This window comes from Vulpes vulpes, chromosome 15 (assembly GCF_048418805.1).
Source record: "Vulpes vulpes isolate BD-2025 chromosome 15, VulVul3, whole genome shotgun sequence".
Taxonomy (NCBI): Eukaryota; Metazoa; Chordata; class Mammalia; order Carnivora; family Canidae; genus Vulpes; species Vulpes vulpes.
In genome coordinates, this window is record NC_132794.1 from 79,144,416 (window position 1) to 79,169,628 (window position 25,213).

Sequence of the window (25,213 nt, forward strand, 5' to 3'; positions counted from 1 at the left end):
GTAAAAGTTTTCATGATTAGAAAAGCAAGCTTATGTAACTATGCAGAGAGGGAAGAGTTAATTCCATAAGAAAATCCTATTGGCAAATTGAAATGAATTAGGAAAAGGGAAGTAAATGTAGATATCAAATGATCCTGTTTTTGATGATCTGAAATTCTATATTCAGGGTCATTTTCTGAGAAAACGATTTGTGTGAATATTTATTTCCTGAGAAGAATACTAATGTCAGAAAAGTATTTTAAACAAATTTAAAACTGAACTGATTTTTAAAAAAAGGTAAAATTGAACTGATTTTTATTTATTTATTTATTTATTTATTTATTTATTTATTTATTTATTTATTTATTTATTTTTGAACTGATTTTTAAAAATAGTTTGAGTGTCTGTATGGTGGTGCCTGGGTGGCTCAGCTGGTTAAGCATCTGACTCTTGATTTTGGCTCAGGTCATGATCTCAGGGTTGTGAGACCAAGCTCTGAGTTGGCCCCACACTGGGCATAGAGTCTGCTTAAGATTTTCTCTCCCTTTGCCCACCCTGCCTCTTCGACCTCCTGAAAGAAAGAAAGAAAGAAAGAAAGAAAGAAAGAAAGAAAGAAAGAAAGAAAGAAAGAAAGAAAGAGAAAGAAGAAAGAAAAAAGAAAAAAAAAGAAGACTGTGTGATAATTTTTAGTCATCTAAAAGAACATACTTATCTAAAATGTTTATCACAAATACTCCTAAAATCCAGCTGCCTGCTAAAAGAAAGGATCTTTGAGAGTACAGGTTTCAGCTTGGTTTCTTCTATCTATCCTGTCAACCAGGATGGAGTTTATTTAAATCAAAATGATAGTCAAAATGAAGAAGCCACTTGGCAGTTTAATTAAACATCCAGTATCAAATAAATATAATTTACTAAATTAATGTCTTGGGAACCATTGCAAAATCCCTTTCCAGGTTTACTACTTGGTAGAGAGAAACAGTATGAATATAAAGGCAGCCACCATCTTTTCTTAGAGATGAACTGATGTACTACATAACACAATTAAAGTTCCTCTTCCACAGAACTGTTGTGTAGAAAGGGGAAAAAATGGCTGTTGTCCCTAAGAAATAATTCACCCAAACATAAAAAGTGTCCCTAGCTTCTACTTGTGGTCAGTCGTTTGTAAAATTGCACTTAAGTTCACATATTTCATAACCATGATGACAAATTAGTAAACCTAAGAGCCTCTTGGGACTACAGATTTTATTACCCTAGCAATATTGACTTTCTTGGAAGATTATATGGCAGTAACTATCACACACTACAAATGAGCACCCATTGTTTATCTTGTAGGTCCTAACCGTATAGGTACAAAGTCAAGCAAAATCGCAATGTATTGTTAATTTGTCACGCTAATTTCAAATCACTATGTAACCAAATATGCTTTCCCATTTTCCTGATGGAGCAGGAAGTGCCAAGTGAGGTGGAAGGAAGGAGAGACAAGGAGGTAGAAAGTCAAGGAAGATGAAGCAGGTTTGAAACCCTTGCATGAAATCTAAAATTCCACAACAGTGAAGTCTGAAAGTACTATGCATAGCCACCCAAATAAAATGAATTATCCTGATATTAAAACAAGTGAAAATAACATAAAAACACTGGCAAACCACATGAGTGAAAGTCACAAGAGAGACATAATATCTAAGAAGACAGTATCTAGGGGGAGGAGGGAGACAAAGAGACTGCGAAAGGAGTTCAAGAAAAGAGGAAGACAAAAAGATGAGTCTCAGAGGGCAGAGACAAAGGGACTAACAGAGATGGGGCTGGACAGAGGGAAGGAAGAGACAGAAATGCACCCAGAGAGACAGAGACTCAGAGAGAATGAGACCTTTTTATAATAATCAAGCACCATCTGATTTTTTAACTTCTCTACATCAATTTTTTTTAAATTTAGGTTTTCAACTATTGCCTGTGGTTTGTATTTGAAGGCCTTTTTGAGTCAGCAGGCATGTATATGTGCCTGCACTTAAACTAGACCACAGGGCAGCCCAGGTGGCTCAGCGGTTTAGCGACACCTTCAGCCCAGGGTGTGATCCTAGAGACCCGGGGTTGAGTCCCACATCAGGCTCCCTGCATGAAGCCTGCTTGTCCCTCTGCCTGTGTCTCTGCCTCTCTCTCTCTTTCTCTCTCTCTCTGTCTCTCATGGATAAATAAATAAAATCTTGAAAAAAAAAAAAAGACCACAAAAACCCCTCTGCATGTAGGATGGACTTTTTGGCATTTAACTGAATATTAGAGAGTATTGAGAAAAGCAAACAGAAAAAGCCATTCAGGCAACTTTACTTTCATTCTAAACAAAACTTTTTATTTTTAAGGAAATAAGGCAATCAAAGGTCAGATACTTATTAACTCGTGTTTTCCTTTCCATATATATAAATAAAATCACAGTTTAATAAAACCTTTCCCTGAATAGAATATTGGTAATATTACTGGAATTGAATTCTAGTCACACACACACATCCCCTCATGTGATTTCAAGTTAAGGACTAATCCCATTAGTACACAGTAAATCAAACTCAACGCAGTATAACCTCCACTTTAAAATGGATGCAAATGATAATCTGGAACCTAGCCACAAAGTCATTTTTGGCTTTTCTGTGAAGCAATCTGCCATATGGCCCCAACAGCACTTTCAATCCAGGGAAGAGGCAGATGTAAAAGCCTCCTGGGCTGACCACTGCTGCAACCCACAATTAATCTCTGACCATCAGTTTCTAAGCAATCTCAAAAGCATCAATGCTAATCACATTGGAAGCCTTTATATGGATGTTTAGGCCCTGAAAGGCAAGCAGGGGAAAAGGTCAAGGATATTTAACATAACTAAGCAGGGCTGCAAGAACACAACAATAAATAAAAACAGGAAGACTTATTCAATTTGTTGACGTCAGCCTCCCACCACGTACTCTGAACCATTTTTATTATTCAATCAACTAGCTAGCCATAGCCCCTTTGAGGCTAAATACACTCACACACACACACACACAACTCCCAACTGCCAGAAACTATAACCATAAATAGCAACTAGGCAAAAAAGAAAACACCACCACAACAAAATCCTCCATAATCAGCTTACCAAATGGCTCATCAAATTAGGTACTTGATCTTTCATAAGTCACATGAAAATGGGGAACTTTGGGTTGTTTTCCATTTCTGGAGCACGGTCAGAGCATTTTGCTCAAGTGGAAGTAAGATATAATGAAAGTGCACCAAGTATGAACAGAAGACAGTATGCAAGTCTCAGTTTTACTGACAAGTCACTTACTCTCACTGAACCTATTAGTACAGAAGCTTCCCTACCTAGAAACCTCTATAGACAGAATCAAAGTAAGCTGTCAACAGACAGCATCAATGATCTTGTACAGTCATAATTTCTGTTTTTCTTTTTTGCTAGTTTAGGCTTATTAAACACATACCATCTCAGTGCACCCAAATGCTGACATCCTGGCTGCTAGGATTCCCTAAATCAATTGTGGAGACTACCACACGCTTTACCTGCCCTTAATTAATTTTCAACATTCTGGTGATCAAAAGAACATCCATCAGCCAGAACATAAGAATATACCTAATTTCAAATCTTCAACAGATTAAACTCTCATTTGATGAAATGCTATTGAGATAGTATGAGTTTAAATCCCTTATGGTCATCCCTTATGATCACTCCGGGCTGATGAATGACTTTGGTTCATTTTACAGATAAAGAATTGTTTCCAAGGATAGTTCTAGTTTCTGATTAGCTATGATTAGTACTATGAAGTACTAATCTGGTTTACTCAAAGGGAGGGCAGATAGCAGAATGGTTAAGGGACACAGATTCTAGAAGCCAACTTTATTCTGAGTTTGAATCCGAATTATACCGCTGACTTGGTAAAGTAATCAATCCTCTCTAAGCCTTCATCTTCTCAACTGAAAAATGAAAAAAACAATACCTAATTTATAAATTTGAAATATTAGGTAAAAAATAACAGTATGGTGATTCATACATAGTAAGTATTTAATAAATATTAGGTATTATTATTATTATTATTATTAAGGATTATTCTTTTTTTTTTAATTTTTTTTTTTATTTACGATAGTCACAGAGAGAGAGAGAGAGAGAGGCAGAGACACAGGCGGAGGGAGAAGCAGTCTCCATGCACCGGGAGCCTGACGTGGGATTCGATCCCGGGTCTCCAGGATCGTGCCCTGGGCCAAAGGCAGGCGCCAAACCGCTGTGCCACCCAGGGATCCCCTATTAAGGATTATTCTTATGCAAAAAATTTCTCATGCCCAGCAAAGAAATCAACATTTATTTACATAAAATGCTTATATTCTTCAAATCCATATTAAGAAAAATAGCTCAGCCTCTTTTCCTGTCAAACCTAACATGCTGTCACTCAGAGCCAACCAGCTCAGACTTCAGGATAAATGACCAAGCACAATGAAAAAGACAAATGCGGGATCCCTGGGTGGCGCAGCGGTTTGGCGCCTGCCTTTGGCCCGGGGCGCGATCCTGGAGACCCGGGATCGAGTCCCACGTCGGGCTCCCGGTGCATGGAGCCTGCTTCTCCATCTGCCTGTGTCTCTGCCTCTCTCTCTCTCTCTCTATCATAAATAAATAAAAATTAAAAAAAAAAATATTAAAAAAAAAAAAAAGAAAAAGACAAATGCTCTTTCTTAAGATGTGCCAGCATTCCCCTGTCAGATGTTTAGCTGAAAAAAATGATGCTTTAAAATTAACACAGGTATTAAAATTAATGCAGGTTCTGGTAATTGTGGCAGGAAATGAGAAGTCACAAAAGCTAAGCCTTCTCAAGACTTCTTGACTATTACCTGTCAGCCACTCCAAACCTGAGGTCCATTTTACTATTGAGAAAAGAAGGCTGTTGGTGTAACAGGTGCCCAGTCCTTAGAGGACCCTGCGGACTTGTTTCTCTTACAGGCTGAATGGACAGTGAAGGGGAGGTTATGATACTGTGTCTATGGGGCTATAATTAGGAAGGAAGAAGCTACTACCCACACTAGTTGTTTGAAAAAGACTGAAAAAAATCTGTGGGATTCCAACCTCAAAATCAAATTACAAAAATCATCTACTCTTTTTATTAACTTTGTCTTCTGCTCCATTTCTGATGATTGACTTGTAACTACTTTTCTTCTGATTATAAAAGTAATATGTACTTATTATAAACAATTTCAAAAATACAGAAAAGGATGAAATAAAAGCATTAAATGTATTTATCTCACTACCCAATGGTAATCATACTTTTATTCATTTTTTTGTCCATTTTCCATGTTCATACATGTTCCGATGTGAACATAGACATGTATTAACAGATACAGATATTTTAACATAAATGAGATCATGTTCTACATATAACTATTTATTCCTTATTAAAGCCAACAATTGCTAATTCTATTTTTAAAGATTTTATTTATTTGAGAGAGAGAAAGAGCACGCTCCTGTGTGTGAGCAGGGGGAGGAGCAGAGGGAAAGATATAAGGAGACTACATGCTGAGCTTGAAGCTGGGTGCAGGGCTTGATCCCAGGACCACAACCTGAGCTGAAATCAAGAGTCCTCAACCGACTGAGCCACCCAGGCGCCCCTATAATTGCTAATTCTAATCATGCTTAATCGGCTCCCTTTCTGTGCTTTTTCTTGTTTTACGTGATGAGGAATGTATATGTGTAATTATCCACAGAGAGTTTTAATCTTTTCTGAGCAAAGGGCTATTAACATTTAACTAAGATATCAGACTGTTATTTGTGAAGAGTTTAAATACTGAATTCTTTTTCTTTTTCTCTTAAGTAAACTCTATGCCCAACACGGGGCTGAAACTCACGATCCAGAGAGCAAAAATGGCATGCTCTATAAATTGAGCCAGCCAGGAGTCCTGAAATACCGAATTTTTCTTGGGTGAAATTTAACATCTGAAATTTGTTTTAAAATAGTTTTTGTTTGTTTGTTTGTTTGTTTTAAAGAAAAGGTGGGGTTGGATAAGTGAAAAAAGAACAAAATAAAAGATTCTGGAAAAAAAAAAATAAAAGATTCTGGTAAGTACTGAAGCTGGCTAAATAAACATAGGTTCATAATATTGTTTCCTTTATTTTTTAGTATGTTTGAAAATATCCCTAACAATTTTGAAAATAACTTTTTTGGAGAAGAGGCTCTCTGCTACAACCTTAACTTAGTAAGAGAATGCAAAGTTTTTATCTAAAAAATAAATTTAAAATGTCTATAATCAAGTCAAAGAATTTAAGAAAGCTTGTAACTAAGACATCTGAGGGACTATCAAGATACATTCATTAGCTGACTACTCATCCCATGGAAACAAACTGTAAGTGGCCATGGAAACACTAATTTTAAAGCATTATTAATTAGAGCTACTGCTTACCAAATCCAAAACCAGGAAAACATAAAACCACTGGGACTATCTTGAGAATTCTGGATAGAGATTTTATAATTTATAGTATCCCTGGTGATCCTGGAGCTAATCAAACATTTATTCCAAAAACCAGAAAGACTACTACTCTATGGAGATCCTTATTATTAATATAACTAATACTCTTCATGGAAACAGATAATTACATTTCTACAAAATCAAATTTCCACTAGTTACTTACATACAAAATTTGACCATTTCCTTTACTATATTAAAAAGAAAACCTGCAAGAGATGCATTGTCCTTAACTACGAGTAGAAATAAATTCTTATTAATTTCTTAACTAAGCCAAAAATTATAGTTAATAAACAGGTTCTTACAATTATAATTGCAGATACCAATGCTCTGTTTTCTCTCAGTCTTACCCCAAATACTAAAGAAATCAAAGGCAAAAACTTTAATTATACATAGCTTAAAAATAAAACATCTCCTAAATGCTAAGGATAAGATGCAGTTTGAAAAATAAAAAGCAGTAGACTAAGAACAAAGGGTCTACGTTTTAGTCTTAGCACTCTGCCACTAATCAACTCTTTAAATGTTCCATCTGCAAAATTTATTTTCATTCACTCAATGAATTGGGTGGATTTATTGAATGCCTACAATGCATGAAATTTAATGAAAGATAAGATCCCTATCCACACTCCCCACTAATGGGGCACATGAGTGGCTCAGTCCGTTACGTGACTGACTCTTGAGTGATGACTCTTGATTTCGGCTCAGGTCATGATTTCAGTGCTGTAAGATCAAGCACTACATCAGGGTCTGTCCTCAGAGGGGGAGTTTGCTTGAGATTCTCTCTCTCTCCCTCTGCCTCTCCCCAGCTCTCTCTCTAACAAATAAATCTTAAAAAAAAAAAATCCCGGTCCCCACTGAAAGGATGAAACACACAATTTTAACAAAGTAGGGTAGGCGGTACAGCAGGAAAAGTAGAGAACACTAAAGGCACGTGCCTGGTTGTAAAAACCTAGGTAGTACCCTGGATACCTCTCTTTACCCACTCATTGATCCAATCTGTCTGACTTGCCCTTCAAATGTCACCATACCTCCACCCCCACTACTCACAATCCCAGCTATCATCCTCTCCTTCTTGGTGTGTTGATCGCCTCTCTAACTGGGTAAACTCATTGTACCATGGCCCCTTTCCACTCAGCACCCACACTGTAGTCAGAACAAACTTTTGAAAATGTAAATTTGATCAAGTGCATCAGCTTCCCCCTCTTCCCATACCAAATCCTTTAATGACTTTCTATTGCCTTAGGAAGGCCTAGTAGGCATAGTAGGATCGCCTACTGGTTGTCATCTCCTTCTGCAACTTGTCCTCTCTGCTGCAACTGTACTGGTCTTCTTTCAATCCCTGAGGATGTCATGCCATTTTTACCACAATGCCTTTTTATGTACTATACTCCCTGCCCAGAATATAATCATTTCTCCTTTTCTCCTGGGTAAAAACTCCTACTTACCCTTTCATACTTAGTTCAAACGTTATTTCCTCAAGAAAGGTTTCCTTTATTAAACTACACCCTTTTCTAATTAAGCATCATAATGCTGTATACCTCCTCTTCCACATAACAGAGGTTCGTACAGACCTTCCTAAGAACCCAGAGGAATAGCAAACCTATCCTGGCAGGATCAGAGCTATCAGAAGTGCACTGATACATAAACTGATGCTCAAAGAAGAAATAAAAGCCTTGTGGATGAGAGAAGGCACAGAAGTCAGAAACTGGTCTACCCCTTCTCTTGTGACCTGAAGGAACTTAAACTGTAGAGAATACTGGAATTGCTCCCTGTATATTTGAACTAAATGACTAATACTATTCTCTTAAACTTAGCTTAACATAATGACTCAAAATTAGGTTAACAACATGTTCCTCACAACTGGTATTTATACAAAGAGAATATGGTATAAAATGGATATCTCTTGTTGGGATTTTAAATAAATTATTTTATACAGATGACATTATTTTTCATTGTTTCCCCACTCCTTCTTAGTGTTGATAATGGAGAGAAACTGTACCATAACAAAAATTTTCACTGAACTTTATCTTGCTTGCAAAATAGCAAAAAAAAACCACTTAACTTACTGCATTGTAAAGGTTAAATTAGATAACTGGACATAAAATGTTTGGCCTATGGCAAATCACTGGACAAATATTAGTTCCTTCCACCCTTCTCTATTTCACTTTTAAAGAGGTGTTCTCTGAAAACATACCGATTGAAGTTAATATCTGGGTAGCTAGAATACTCAGATTTCATCTTAGCATTTCGCCGTGGAAATGTGCAGAAGAAAGCATTAGCTAAAAGACTGGCAATCTGTTCCTGTGACATTGTGATGGAATGATTCATCTTCTGTTTCAGGAGTGGTATTGGCTGAGAGAGGAAACAAAATATACAGACAAGAAGGGCAATAATTAGTTTAGCAATTTCAAAAGCAGAGGCAACAAATTGCATTTGCTAAATTAAGGCAGGAATAATTTCAGGCCACTCTTGAATCCTTAAATCAGCAGTACTGAAGTCAAGGGCAGTTCATCAAGGATGATTGGAAAAGTGTACTTGTTTGACAAACTGCAGATTTCTAATCAATAATAATGATAGTAAAGAGAACATAAACATTACTTATTAGGGGAAAACAAGATTGCTTTAGCAAGTAAGAAATAAAAACACATTATCCATGTAATGAAAAACTAAACAATAAAAGAGAAAAATGCATCACTGAGTTTAGCCATTACTACATATGCTAAATTTTATTCTCACTTATATTTAAGATTGCTGGATAGAGCAATTTTTCTATTAGTCCTAAATAAAATGACCTAAGGAAATTCAATAAATAAATCTTTTCCTTCTAATTCTGAACCAACCTTCACTTTGACAATTTCTTTGAGACCTAAATCTAATTTTATTACAGCAATTAATAGGACATGTATAGACAGACATATGTATAAACTGTAAGAAGACAGGCATTTCCCTACATCATCACTTTAAGCCAAGAAGATATAGGACATTTTTTCTTCAGATTTTTTATGATGGAAATGTCTTCTAGTTGTACCAAATCCAAATCCACTGACCTTTTCTTTTCAGGATAATCCACAGGACCTTATGTTCAGTAGGTTTTATTCTATTTTAAATGTTAAAACTACATGTTTTTAAAGACATGGTGGTAAAGCCAAAGACCAACTGCCAGTTTATAATATCAGTTGTAAAGTTTTAAAATGTTCCAACATAATATTTAAGATGCTTTTCCTTCTGCCTTTCAATAAGACCCAGAACTAGGAATCCTGGATATCTGCATTCATTTCAAACCAACTGTCCTGATCATATCTCACGAATCAACATCAAAAATGAAACCTAGGAGAGGTAGGCAAGGCAAATCAAAACTGCAATGATGTAACAATTAACTTTTTTCTAAGTATCAGAAAATGTACATCAGTGCTAGAATAAGAGTGTGCTAGGGAAAAAAAAAGGCTAAATTTGCAGTTTAACTGTTTCTCTTGGGAAAATACAAAGACAAACAGAGGAAATGGAAAGAATCACTACAGTATCCAAATGCTGTCCTTTTAGGCCTTAGCAATTACCATTCCTAAGAAAGACGGAACAGAGAGCTCATATTGATTTCCATTTTCCCATCCTATACATTTATTTACAACCCAGCAATAAGTTTAGAAAAGGTGACAATGGCAAACTGGTACTTAGTTTTAGTTAAAAATGAGCTTTTAACTACCATTTATCAAGTTATTCATAAAAATAACTTTAAAAATTAATGGGTGGCATTTTAGGCTTAATGAAAGATAAACACAAACATTTCTTAACCCCCAAATAACCAAATAGTAGGATTTTATTTTTATTTTAATAAAAATACGATTTAAATAGAATAATTGATTTGTTTTCTTGGAGGAGAAATGTCTGAAAGCTCATACTTGGGGAAAACGATAAGATGTAAATCTTATCAAGTGTTCAGCTAGATAAAAGAAGAGACTGGTTTAACATGAACCAAGATCTTTCAAGAAGCTCATGTCCAAAATTCGTTTCCTTCCTTGAAGTTCCTTTTTATAAATCTAAATTTACCTTTTGGATTTGGACTAGAGAATGTTAATGTAATAAATTGTGAAGTAACCACATATACAATTTAATTTGCCAAAAATATCTTGATATCAAAGTGAAATATTAACTTTCACAGCAGAGATTTACTTTTCAGTAGAGTAGAGAAAACAGACTTAAGATGTTCTCCCCATTAATGGAAGAACAGAATTTTTTTGTTTTTAGCCAGGCCAAAATATAGAGGAGCCACAAGTCTGATTTTGTTCTACCAAGTGCCTTGTTATAGCTTATAAATTTAGATGTTTTTGAATATATATCTCATTACATAAAATACAGAAATGCTCTTGCCTAAGTGCAAGGGGAAGAGAAGATGGTTAAGTGATTCATGTCTAAAGGCTATATACTTATCAAGTATAAGTTCAATTATTAACTACACATTGAATTAAAAAACCATTTAATTAAGCACATGAAACTTGGGGACACAAAGACGATTTCCCTTCAAAAAGAATATACTATAGTAGGGGTAGATATATAAAGAAAAATTACAAAATAATGTTCTAAGTGTGACTTGAGTGCTACAGGAGGGATTAACTTTGGCCAGGAGAGGTAGGGAAGGTTTTGCAGGGGGATGTAAAAGTTAAGCACAGAACCTAAGATGTAGTGAGACATTTTACTAGGTAAGGAAAAAAGGAAAGAAAAAAGAGTGAACATGACACAGAAGCAAGCAAAAAAACTTCAAAAAAGACAACAAAGAAGAATATTAATATATATTTTCTGTGCCCAACAGAAAAGCTTATTTTGCACACAATGCATTAATGATGTGAAATTAAAGTTACATAAAATTAGAAATGCCACAGTAAAAAGCTAACACCTATGGCACATCAAAAAACATAGAGTGGTTCTCAACTGAAGATAGAATGGCCCTCAGGTATTTGGTCATGTTTTTAGATTGTCTCAATGATTATGCTTGTGGTTTGGGGGATACCCCAAAGACAAACTGCAGTGTCACACACTACAGTGTGTGAAAACATCTCACACGTTTGTACACTGTTCCACCTAAAATGTCCCTAGGGCCTCTGTGAGGCAAAAGCATCAACAGAATCTTGGCTAGCATCCATGCAGCAAGGGGGTTGGCTCTAGAAACAAAAGACAGGCAAATTCAAGCCACTGTTTTCAGAAACATAGGAAGAAAACTAAAAAGAACAAACCAATAGCCTTTTATGGTAATTTGAAAATATGTCCACGAATTCTTTGATATTTCCTCCTTTTTAGAGATTTATTTATTTTTATTGATTTTATTTTAGAGAGAGGGAGAGAGAGTGAGCATGCACAAAAGCAGGAAGGGCAGAGGGAGAGTGAGGGAGAATCTCAAGCAGACTCTGCACTGAGTGAGGAGCAGATGCAGGGCTTGATCTCACAACCCTGAGATCACAACCTGAGCTGAAACCAAGAGTCAGGTGCTCAACCAACTGTGCCACCCAGGCATCTCCTCCTTTTGAGAGAGTCTAATTACCATCTCCTTGAGTGCAGGTTAGATTTAGTGACTAATTTGTAATCAACAGAAAGATAGCAGAAATGATGGTAGATGTCTTAAAAAACTAGGTCAAAAAAAGCATTGCCAATTTCTTGTTGTCTCCCTTAGGTGGCTTGTTCCCAGGAAGTTAGCAACCACATTGTGAGGACAACTCAATCAACCTATGAAGAGGGCTATTACAAGAAATTGAGGGCTTCTGCCAAAAGCCATGTGAGTAAATCAACTTAGAGGCAGCTCCTCCAGTCTCATTGAAACCTTGAGATGACTGCAGCCCTGACCAACACCCTGACTACAACCAGAAGAGAGATCCTGGGCCAGAACCACTCAGCAAAGCTGCTCCTAAATTCCTGACAGAGACTGTGAGATAATAAATGTTTGCTGCTTTAAGCCATGAAATTTTGAGGTAATTTCTTATGTAGCAATTAATTAATATACTCCCTCTAGAAAGAAATAATATCGGATTCTTTCATTTTTAAAAGCTAAAAAAGCACTATGAGCTCATTTGTTATATAACACATCACTGTGTGGGGAAAGGAGAGGGAGGTAGTAGGCCATTTTGAAGATAAAATATTCTAACTCCATTAGTGTGTTTTGGAATAATGGCTTTTTTAAGTTAGAGATTGTTTAAACAAAAACAGAATAGGAAGTCTCAGTAAGCAAACTTCAACAGTGTAAACTAAAGCTCAGAAATTGAATGCTGCATTTTTAATGTTCTTTTGCAGTATTCCCTCTAGCCTCTAACCTTTTCTTCAGTATAGCAAAATCCTTATTAAAAAAAAAAACTGTTTCTCATTTCTCTCTTCTTTCTCTTTGACCCTGGCCATTAGAGTTTAAAAGAAATTCAATTTGTGAATCTCAAGAAAGCTACTGAGGAAGAAGTTATTTCGACTAACCTGGGTGCAAATATTTGGCAGACACAGTGCAATTTTCACCATATCAGGCAAAATGGACTGATACAAATGTTGAGCTTCTGCTTCTTCAAGTACCTGAAAACCAGTAAAATATATTAGTGAATAATAACCAATGAATAAATGTTTGTAATGAAATTAAATTATATACCTGCTCTTCATAAAATCCCATAATATGTGAGACATTATCAGTCTCATCAAACACATATAAAAGTACACCAATACATGTACTTAAGGTGAACTCAAGTGAACTTAAAAATTCATTTTCAAACTTACCTGACTTACTTGAATACTCTGTGAAAACTAATTAATTATTTGGTATTCAAAATACCAAATATCTCTCATATATCACACTTCATAATTAAATAAAACATCTGCAAATAAAAAACAGCACATTCTGCCCTTGGTTACTGCTAGACCACTAGGGACTCTCTCAGAAACCTTCAAGAATCCATCCAGCTTCGATAGTCTAAAACGTAAAGAAATTGCCATAAAAGCCATACTAATTATTTCACAGCACAGTGTATTTTTCAAATCTAACCTATGGGTAGTAAACAACAAGGTTTCTGATGACCTTAGAATTTTTCTCTTCTAGGCACCCTAGGGAAGTTAAAACTACAATTCCCACATCATAATTTGAAGCACAACAAAGGCAACATTCATAGCCCATTTTTGTCTTTTATAATTTCCTACCTCTGCAGGCTTTAAAAATTACTTTAGGTCTTTTGATCTAATTTCTCTCTAAAAATAAGGGTATGTTTTTAAAAGTACTGAAAATGAAAACACTATTGATTTGGAAATTAACTCATTTGGAATTAACCAATTAACCATTTGGAAATTAATGTGTTAAGTCAGGGTTAAATAAAGACATTTATCAACTTAAAATTACACTTGAACTAAAGGAGCTCTCACTTATAATCCAGTCTGATTCTGTCATTATTACAAAGAAAAGAAAACTGAGGCCAAGGAGGTTACCTGATTATCCTAGCTTGAGAAAGTCAATTAGCAACTAAATTAAAACTAGAACCCAAGTGTTCCCAACTCTACTACATTGCTCTCCCCACTTCTCATGGGATTAATGGGGATGCAGATGCTTCACAAACCAACAGACTTTGTTCGCTATAAACTAGAATAAAGGAATATTCACTTGTCTATCTGCAACTGCACAAAGTATGTGTGTAAATAGAAAAAGTAACGATTTACATCCATTCTGGTTTTGCAGGGAATTTCTAACACTAAGAACTGTCTTTATACCAATGCTCTAAAATCCAACCTACGTTTACCTCCCTCTTTAAACTGGAACAGTGGGAAAACTAACATTGAGAATGAACAGAAAGGTAACTCAGGGAGTCTGGGATTCAATCACAGATATATAGAAAACTATGTAAGTGAACAACACAAGACAAATATTAATTCTGGGGAAAACAAAAAAGTTGGCAAGAGTGGAAAAGCAATATCTTAGATATGTATAGTGTTTTTACTATTCTGCTTTAAAAAACAGAATATTGATCTTAACTGAAACAAATTTGATAACTATGGTGGGAAAATGGGAAGTAGAAATAAGGTTTTCTAAAATTTTTTTTTTTAAATTTATTTATGATAGAGAGAGAGAGAGAGAGAGAGAGGCAGAGACACAGGCAGAGGGAGAAGCAGGCTCCATGCACCGGGAGCCCGACGTGGGATTCAATCCCGGGTCTCCAGGATCGCGCCCTGGGCCAAAGGCAGGCGCCAAACCGCTGCACCACCCAGGGATCCCAAGAAATAAGGTTTATGTTAGTGGTGAAGGGGGAAGTGAACAATAGCTAAATTCTAATCCTCTATAATGGGAAGTTAACACATTAAAAAAAAAAGGTATAGGAAGTTAAAACTGGTATACTGTTTATCGTTCTATGCTATTTTTATTACATATACATTTGTGTAACTAACACCAAAATTAAGATACGAAACTATTTCACTATAATCTCTCTCCTGCTATCCATTTAGTTACACTCTCCTTCCTCCAAGCGTTCCTAAGCTCTAGCAACCATGTATGTTTTCCATCTCTGTAATTTTGTCATGTTACATAAATGGAATCAAATAGTATATTTTACAATTGACTTTTTCCATCCAGTTTTAATACGTTTAAGATCAACTCAAGTTGATACAAGTACCAATAGTTATCCCCTGTTATTGCTGAGTAGTCGTCCATGGTATGAATATACTATAGTTTGGGTTTTTTTTTTTTAAAGATTTTATTTATTTATTCATGAGAGACAGAGACAAAGACAGAGACACAGGCAGAGGGAGAAGCAGGCTCCAGGCAGGGAGCCTGACCCAGTCTCCAGGATCATGCCATGGGCCGAAGGTGGCACTAAACTACTGAGCCACCAGGGCTGCCCTAGTTTGTTTAACCATTACCTTACTGAGGGGCATTTTGTTTGATTCCAGTTTTGGGCCACCACAAATAAATCTGTCTTTTACTTTCAACCTGCCTTTATCATTATGTCTGAAATGATTTCTTATAAACAAGCATCACTTTTTTATTCACTTTGTAAGTCTCTTTCAACTAGCAGATTTAGACCATTTACACTTAATCATGAATATGTTAGTGAATACTCATTTCATTTTTTATTTTCCATTTCTTTTATCAGTTATCTTTTTCCTTCCTTGTGGGTTATTTAAACATATTTTAGAATTCTAATTTTATTAATCTAAAATGTTTTTGAGTACATCTCTGAATAGATTTTATTGCCTGCTCTAGGCATTACATTATAGGTAAGTTACCACAGTTTACTGGTGTCAACAGCTTACCAGTTCCAGTAGAGAAATTTTACCTTTGTTCAAGACCCTTTACCCTATCTCATTTATAATCTAATTGTCTTCAATATTTCCCTACATATATTGAGAACCACAGTGTTATAATTATTGAAAAGCAGTTAAAGAGAAAATGTCAAACACAATTTAGAACACAATCTATTTTATTTACTACATTTCCTCTTTCTGTTCTTTCTTCCTTCATGATGTTCCATCTTTTATCATTTCCTTTCTGTTTCAAGAAATTCTTTTAGACATTTTTTAGGATAGGTGTAATAATGACTGTCTCTTCCTTTTCCTTCACCTGGGAATCATGGTTTCCCCTTTATTTCTGAGGAATATTTTCATTGAATATAGAATTCTGGGTTGATAGTTCTTTCCCTTTAGTCTTTTGAAAATACTGTATCATTTCCTTTGGTCTCTATGCTTCCTGATGAGAAATTCACTATCATTCGAATTGTTTTTCTCCTACAGGCTATGCATCACTTCTCTCCTAATACTTTCAAAATGTTTTCTTTGCCTTCTAAAAAGTTTGACTCTATGCCTTGGCATGGATTTTTGGGATATATTCTGTTTGGGGTTCACTTGGCTTCTTCAAGCTATAGGTTTATGTCTTTTGTAAAATTTGGGAAAATTTCAGCTATTATTTCTATATTTCAGCTACTATTTCTTCTATATTTTTCAGCCCTGACCTCTTTCCCATTTCCCTCTAGTACTAAAATGATGTTAGATCTTTTGTTATAGCGCCAAAGCTCCTTCTGTTGTTTTTTTTTTTTGCCAGTCTGTTTCCTTTGTGTTGTTCAAAATGAGTAATTCTTGTTCTTTTTTTTTGAAGTTTACCATTTCTTTCTTCTGTCATCCCATTTCTTCACTGAGCTCATCCATTGCATTTCTTTAAAAATTTCAGTTATTGTATTTTTCAGTTCTAAACTTTCTATTTGGTTTTTCTTTATGGCTACTATTTCTTTGCTGGAACTATTTTTTTCATTGTTTTAAGCCAGTTTGTAATTGTTCATTGAAGCCTTTTGTGATGGCTGCTTTAAATTTCTTGCCACATAATTCTAACATCTGTTTTAGGGTTGGGATCCACTGGTTGTCTTCTCATTTCAACTCAGAATTTCCTGATTCTTGGTGAGAAGTCATTTTTTTATTGAAATCTGGATATCTTGGGTATTATGCTATGAGATTCTAGATCTTATTTAAATCTTGTTTTAGGGACGCCTGGGTGGCTCAGCAGTTGAGCGTCTGCCTTTTGGCCTAGGGTGTGATCCCAGGATCTAGGATTGAGTCCCGCATCGGGCTCCTTGCAGGGAGCTGCTTCTCCCTCAGCCTGTGTCTCTCATGAATAAATAAATAAAATCTTTTTTTTAAATCTTGTTTTAAAGATTTTATTTATTTATTTGAGAGCTAGAGAGAGCAAGCAGGGGGGATGGGCAGAGAGAGAGGGAGAAGCAGACTTCCCAATGAGCAGGGAGCCGAATGCAGGATTCGATCCCAGGGCCCCGAGATCATGACCTGAGCTGAAGGCAGACACCCAAACAACTGAGCCACACAGGTGCCCCAAATCTTGTTTTAGCAGGACTTCTGTAACAGGGGAAGGCAAGAGCTGCATCATTACTGCCAATTTAGAGTAGAAACTCAAGTCCTCTATCTGTGAAGAGTGGGGGAGGCACCTTGTGCCCCTCGGGGGAGTGGCATGGGGACCATGAGAGTTTGAGCTTCCTTCTAGGACTTTATTGTATCTTTTCTAGGGCCCCACAAACCCTAGCTGGACAGTCTTTTCTCCACCTTTCAGATTTTTCTTATGTTTATATAGTGTCCAAGGTTTTTGGCTGCATTTAACAGGAGGGACAGGGAAAAATGTCTACCCAAACATTTTTAACCTAAAGACATTTAACCTTATGTGTCTAAATGGGCTGACAGCTTCTACTCCTTTGGGTACCTGTCCTTGTCTTTTAAAATTGACGTACAAGTAGTTGCTGCCATGCTTTGTTGACTGTCACAAGCTTTAAAATATCATTTATTTATCTGATAAAACATTACTACACTGGACTTCTTCAAACTGTCAACACTTCAGAGCTATGTCTAAATGTTGCATTGGAAACACAAATGAGAACATAAAAAAAAAGTCATTTGAGAACATAACCAACCCAACTACAGTTTGAGATAGAATGCATAATTTAAAAAGCTACCATGATCTTAAGCCTGCTCACAGATTATTAGTATTTTTATGCGAGTGTTACCTTTTATAAATTATTATTAACCTATACAACGCAAGCCAAGATATAAGTAATAAAAGATTTGCAAAATATAAACCATTTCTTTACTATAGAGCAAGAGCCTCAAACAATAGTAGACGTTTATTTATAATATATCATATATTCTGTTTATTTATAATAATGGCAATGATGATTATAAGGAAAATAAACATACGATGGTAAAAAGGAGAGCTTCATTAAATTTTCCACAAGCAAAGCCCTGCTTTCTATTGGACAGTCTGCATAGATAATTATATGTAGCAGGTGCTTCTGTGTTTATTGTATTTTTATTCTAGTCCCACAAATCCATCATGTGTATGTCTCATTTAGAACTGACACAGTGAGTTTCAAAACTATTATTATTATTATTTTTTGAGTTTCAAAATTATAATACTGTTTTGCTCTTCTCTTTAAACTATAAATCTGTTAATTTAACTGGTCAATAAACAAATATTTTGAGTATTTTTTTAATATTTTGAGTATTTATTATGTACCAGTCTCTTGCCAGGATGAAGACAGAACTGTAAACAATAACAGATATGATCGCTGACCTCAGGAGTCTCACAGCAGAAAGCCGTATGCTCTTTTTGTGACCTCCCTCAATAGGTCAGCCCTAACCCTGATGGATAATCATGGGTCATACTACAAGCTCACCACTGTGACTGAAGAAAGGCTTTCTTTCTTCCTTTAGCAGATAGAAACATGGACAAACTGTGAAGAAAGAGTAACTGATTTGCCAAATGTCAAAACACTATGAATGATTTAAATCTCTAGAAGCATGCACATGAAGAGATGTTTACTCATTTCTTCTTTCTTAGAATACTTGACCAATTAAAACTAAATCTGTGAACTGTGCTCTAATACTACAGACATATTCATACATGACTAAGTACAGTGTCTGTCACACAGAAAGTATTAAATAATTACTGAACTTTGAGAGAATAAATGAAATCTGTAGCTGATAAAATCAGAAAACTACCATTATTTTATTAAAAGAGTAAGTTTCCATAGATCTACTTCTTCAAACAGTTCATAGCAAGCAACTTTTAAAAAGTGACCATTCATGGGATGCCTGGGTGGTTCAGCGGTTTGGCACCTGCCTTCGGCCCAGGGCATAATCCTGGAGACCCAGGATCGAGTCCCAAGTCAGGTTTCCTGCATGGAGCCTGCTTCTCTCTCTCTGCCTCTCTCTCTCTCTGTGTCTCCACCTCTCTCTCATGAATAAATAAATAAAATCTTTAGAAAAAAAAGTGACCAATCACAAATCAATGAATATGATCAACATCTAAGTCATTCCATTTTATATCTATTGGTCTGTGCTTCATTAGATCCCTGTAAAAAACTTTGAAGTTACTAATAATCTCTTTTCATGAAAATTTTCAAAATAAACTTTATATACAAGGTCTAGACTACTAAATTTTATTAAATAATTTTTCCAAAAAAAGTATATCACACCCCAAAAACCGAAGATGAAAAAACTCATAATCCTATGATTCTGAAATTAAAATAACTCAACTTTGTTATGTTAATTTTTAACTAAATGGTATACTGTATTTTTCTGCGACTTTTTTTTTGCCAAAGAGAAAGCCATAGAAGTCTTTCCATATAATAGAATGATAAATCCTACACAGCAATCCATATTATATATATAGAATTCCCTATTGATAATTACTTTTCCCAATATTATATGAAACTTTCAAAACTACAACAAAGTTAAAATAACCATACAGTTAATACCTATATACTCAGTAGTTTCTATAATTAAATTACATTTCTATATTTACTTTTGTCACATATCTACCTGTCCATCAATCCATTTTCCAATGCATTTTGGAATAACTGAGGACATGAAATACACTCATCACTTCAGCCTGTATATCAATTAATATAGTTTAATATTTAATATTTATATATTTTTTCATTTAAGGTCAAGTTTAAATTCAATGAAATAAATTAATCTTAAGTGGTATACTTAAGTGGCATATTATCATCTAACAAATTTGTAACAAATGTATATAGCTGTATAACCTAGATCCTTCTCAAGATATAAGACATTATGAAAACCTTAAGTCTCTCATGCCCCTTCCCAGGAAACTCCTGCCCCCACACCTGAGGGACTACCATTATTCTAAATTTGTTCTATTACAGATTAGTTCTGCTTCTTGTAAAACTTTATGCATTGGAAACAAAGGACCTGCACTGCTTTATGTAAGGTGCTTTTTTTTTTAATGTAAGGTGCTTTTTATCTCAACACAATGTTTTTGAGACATATCTATGTTTAATTAGTGACTTTGTTTCTTTTTATTATTTTATTCCATTGTATGAATACATCACCATTTGTTTATTCATTCTCCTACTGATAGACAACTAGGTTGTTATAGATTTTGGCTATTAGATTAAAGATACTAAACATTCTTCTATAAATACAGGAGTTTTTTGTACACTTTCATTTTTTGTGGGTGTAGAAAGGAACAGAATTGTCGTCTCAGGGTTGTGTGGGATTGAGTCCACTTTGCTGGGCAATAAGCCTACTGAAGATTTTCTCTCTCCCTATGGCCTTTCCCAGTCCCTCCCTCTCTAAAAAAACAAAAACAGAATTAATTAATTAAAAAACAAAAACGGAATTAATTAATAAGAGTACATAAACGTTTAGTTTTCTTTTTTTTTTTAATGTTTAGTTTTCTAAAGAACTCCCAGACCCCTCCCCAATATAGTAGTACCATTGTACACTCCCAAAAACAAAGTATGCAAGTTCCACTTGCTCCATATCTCTACCTACACTTGGTCATATTAGCCTCAGCCTTTCCAGTGTTTGTGTACTAATATCTCATTCCAATTTTATTTTATTTTTTTTGAAAGATTTTATTTATTCATTAATGAGAGGCACACAGAGAGAGGCAGAGACATAGGCAGACGGAGAAGCAGGCTCCCTGCAGAGAGCCCTATGTGGAACTCGATCCCAGAACCCTGAGCCAAAGGCAGATGCTTAACCAGCGAGCCACCCCAGCTTCCCTCATTCCAATTTTTTTTTTCCTCATTCCAATTTTAATTGGCATTTCCCCAATGACAAATGATATTGAGCACTTTTTAATGTGCTAATCGGTCATTTGTATGCCTTTCTTTGTGATGTCTTATAAATCTTTTGCTCAATTTTTAATACTGTTTAATTTTGAATTGTAGTTATTTATATATTTTAAATACAAGTCCTTTGTTGGAAAAACTTTTTGCAAACATTTTCTCCCTATGTTTAGTTTGTCTACTCATTTTCTTAATGTCCTTAGATGACGAGTATTCATTAATTTTTTTTTTCTTTTATGGCTAATGCTTTCTGTGTCCTACGAAATTTTTGCCTAAGTGACAAAGAGGCTTTCTTCTAGAAGCTTTATGTTTTAGCTTTTGTTTTTAGAATTTATTTTCTATGTATGCTGTGTAGAAAGAGCTGAAGTTCATTTTCCCCCCGTATGTACATCCAGTTCTTCAAGCACTATTTGTTAAAAGGATGTTTCTTTTCTGCATTAGACTGCTTTTGTTGAAAATCAAATGATTGTATAATCATGGATCTATTTCTGGGTTTTCTTGGTTTACCAATAATCAACTTGAATCTTTGTTTCATTTTGTTTTTATTGAAGTATAATTAACATACAATGTTATATTAGTTTCAGATGTATAATATAATGATTCAACAATTCTGTATATTACTCAGTGCTCATCACAATTTGATTCTTATGCCACTACTATACCATATTATTTTCCTTAGGCTGCTATAATGAAGTACCACAAACCACGTGGCTTAAAACAACAAAAATTTATTCTCACACAGTTGTGAAGGCTAAAAGTCTGAAACCAAGGTCCTTGGCAGGGTTATCCTCCCTCTGAAGGTTCTAGGGAAGAATCCCTCCATGTCTCTTCCTAGTTTTGGTACCTACTAGCAATCCTTGGAGTTCGTTGGCTTTTAGAAGCTTTCAACAAATAGTAGTTACTATTATAATGATATATATTTTACCCTCTGCCTTGTTTAACATTTTACTACAGTTAAATGACTATGGGACAAGACTTGGTTCACATTTCCCTGACATTCTTAATTGCTCCCTCCCTCTGTGACTCTATAGCATACGCACACACCTGTAGTACAGCACTTATTACAGCTTATTATAAGTACTTATTTACATGTTTGCTTCCTCTCCTCTAATCTGTGAAACAGGGATCCCTGGGTGGCACAGCGGTTTGGCGCCTGCCTTTGGCCCAGGGCGCGATCCTGGAGACCCAGGATCGAATCCCACATCGGGCTCCCGGTGCATGGAGCCTGCTTCTCCCTCTGCCTGTGTCTCTGCCTCTCTCTCTCTCTCTCTCTCTGTGACTATCATAAATTTAAAAAAATAAGTAAATAAATAAATAATCTGTGAAACATTTCAACAGCAGGGATTATATCTCTTGTATCTTGTATTCTAGTATCAAGCATAGTATTTTGTACTCAGTATTATTTGCTGAATAAAGAGTTAGAGAAAATGAAAACATTACAATTTATCTTGAGAGTATCCCTAAAAAATAAAAAGCATAAAGACATCCAAAGAAACCACAGCTCAAAGGATAAAAGCAATTTCCCACACTCACACTTAGTGTAATAAATTAGGACTTGATGCGGGCGCTTTGCTTGTCAGGTTTTAGAGAATGCACTGGCCAAGAAACTGGAAGACTACAGTCAGAGGCATAGATCTGCATTTACTTTCCATATTAACAAAAAATTCCTGAATTCTTTATTTCCTTATTATTATTATAAGGATAATTGTAACTCTGTTTAACTTACAGAGTTATGAAGGCTCAGATGTAACTGTGTTTTATGAATTCTAAAGCCCCATATACAAATGCAAAGTAATAACAATAATAAAAATAATCTAATGGGCCAATAATTCACCACCTTTCTGGAGCCTCCCCCTTTCTTCACCCCCACATCAATTAACTGCCAAGTCCTACTGATTGATCCAGCAGGAACTTACATATTCATTACCTCCTCTTAATCACTGCTACAAAGCTACTCAGCCCCTTATCCAATTTCCCCAAGAGTGCTACAGTAATCCAACTGCTGCCCTACTGCTAGCCCACCTTTAGTTTCCGCACAAGTACATCCCAGTGCTTCCCTGCTCCACCTGAAAGCTTTCAATGGCTTTTCATTGCCTTTATGATACAGTACAACTGTTTGAACAAATAACTATCTGGCCTTAGATGCTTGTCTAGTCTTCTTTAGCACACATACACACCACCTTCTGTTCATTTTATATACTAGGCAACTCAGCAATTCACTCTTCTTTAGCACCTACCTGTGCTGCCACAGATAGAATTTGTGCTACACCTATCTTTCCTACTCAACTTTAAAACTCATGTAACCTTTTGATGTCTTGCTCAAACAACGTGTTGCTTCAATGTCTACCCAAATTGATTTGTCAGCTAGAAGGTAACTGTCCCTTTTGCAATTTATCTCTACATTTTTTCACAAGACACTTAAGATTTCCCGCTTTATATTGTAATTATTTATGGATACGCCAACTAGTGCTTACTAGAAGTTCCTTTAAGACAGGATTTATGCCTAGAACAGTGATATTCATACATAACATTCTCAATAAAAATATCTGTTCAATTAACTGACATTTTCTATCACAGGTAATTTTACAAGGACATCCTCCACCTCCTCTCCTCTCTACTGCCTATGAGAATCTCCACTGCTTAGGCCAAATACTAGGGTTTCTTTCCTTCGTTCTTTTTTTTTCCTTTTTAAGGAAAAGTAAATTAAATGCAAATGGAGTGAGCTTTCTTTTTTATTTTTTAAATATTTTATTTATTTATTCACTCATGAGAGAGAGAGAGAGAGAGAGAGAGAGAGAGAGAGGCAGAGACACAGGCAGAGGGAGAAGCAGGCTCCATGCAGTGAGCCCGACGTGGGACTCGACCCCAGGTCTCCAGGATCACATCCTGGGTCAAAGGGGGCGCTAAACTGCCGAGCCACCCAGGCTGCCCCTGGAGTGAGCTTTCTATACCTAAAACTTAATGGAATTACCTCTAGAAATCCGAAGTCTGAGAGGTTCATATTTTAAAAATTAAAAAGAGGGACACATAAATGGCACAGTCAGTTAAGCAACCAGCCAACTCTCAGTTTCAGCTCAGGTTGTGATCTCTGGATTCTGATATCGATGGGGATCCCTGGGTGGCGCAGCGGTTTGGCGCCTGCCTTTGGCCTAGGGCGCGATCCTGGAGACCTGGGATCGAATCCCACGTCGGGCTCCCGGTGCATGGAGCCTGCTTCTCCCTCTGCCTGTGCCTCTGCCTCTCTCTCTCTCTCTCTCTCTCTCTCTCTCTCTCTCTGTTACTATCATAAATAAATAAAAATTAAAAAAAAAATTTAAAAAATTAAAAAGACCTAAGTCAGAATTACCAAGATCTTTCAGATCCACCTATTCTCAAGCATGTTTTCAGACTACAAAATTAAACGTTAGAGAGGGAAAAAAAAAAAATAATTATAGCACTAAATTATGTAAGAGTAAAAAAATCAACTGGAGAAGGTAAATGTTTCTAACACTTATTTGTGCGTGACTCAGGCTGACACTTTGGAGAGAAGAATGTGACAGCTTACAAGAAAACAAACTCACTCACTCCCCCTTAATTTCTGAAGGCTCATGCAAGTCTGACAGGCCAACCACAGGGTGATCTCTCATGTGTATCATCCATGACAATTACAGCCTCAATAAAAATGTTCCCAAATTTTAATAAAGCCAATTGGTTTTCAGGAAATAGCTAGCTTAACATTTTCATATTTAAGAAAGCATATTTCAGAAATTAGTGAACTACTTTGTGCATCTAATTAAGACTGTCTAAATACTTATCTTAAGGCATCAAAAGAGGTACAAAATGAATGTTGTAGAGGATGACAACGTGAAATGAAAGGCTGGGTGCTAACAGTGGTTAGTGTTGGTGGCACAGGGAAAATGGCTGTGCTGAGCATCCTGCCTCTATCATCTTTGCTTTGGTTTGGTTTTCCTCTTCAAACAGCTATTAAGAATTCCTTATGAATTTTCAAAATGCTATGACTAAATCTGAGAAGGACTGATAAAAATCACAGCTCATTATAAGCATTTGAAATGATTTAAGGAAAATACAAGAGGCTTCAAAATATTTATCTTGCAACTTACACTGGAAATAATCTGTACCTGTCATTATATTAATTTGATAGTTGTCTAATATACGGTAAATCAGGCTACTATAGACAC

At 35.7% G+C, this 25,213-nt stretch overlaps 1 protein-coding gene across 7 annotated transcripts in view; it reads right to left on the reverse strand.

Moving 5' to 3' along the window:
* Window positions 1-25,213, reverse strand: part of PARG (poly(ADP-ribose) glycohydrolase) — a 115,839-nt gene that overhangs the window by 55,026 nt on the left and 35,600 nt on the right. For all 7 annotated transcript variants that reach the window (XM_072739337.1, XM_025989811.2, XM_025989822.2 and 4 more), the window contains exons 8-9: window positions 12,892-12,984; window positions 8,642-8,799 (exon numbers count right to left, since the gene is read on the reverse strand). In XM_072739337.1, coding sequence (XP_072595438.1) covers window positions 8,642-8,799; window positions 12,892-12,984 — 251 coding nt within the window. The remainder of the gene's footprint in view (window positions 1-8,641; window positions 8,800-12,891; window positions 12,985-25,213) is intronic.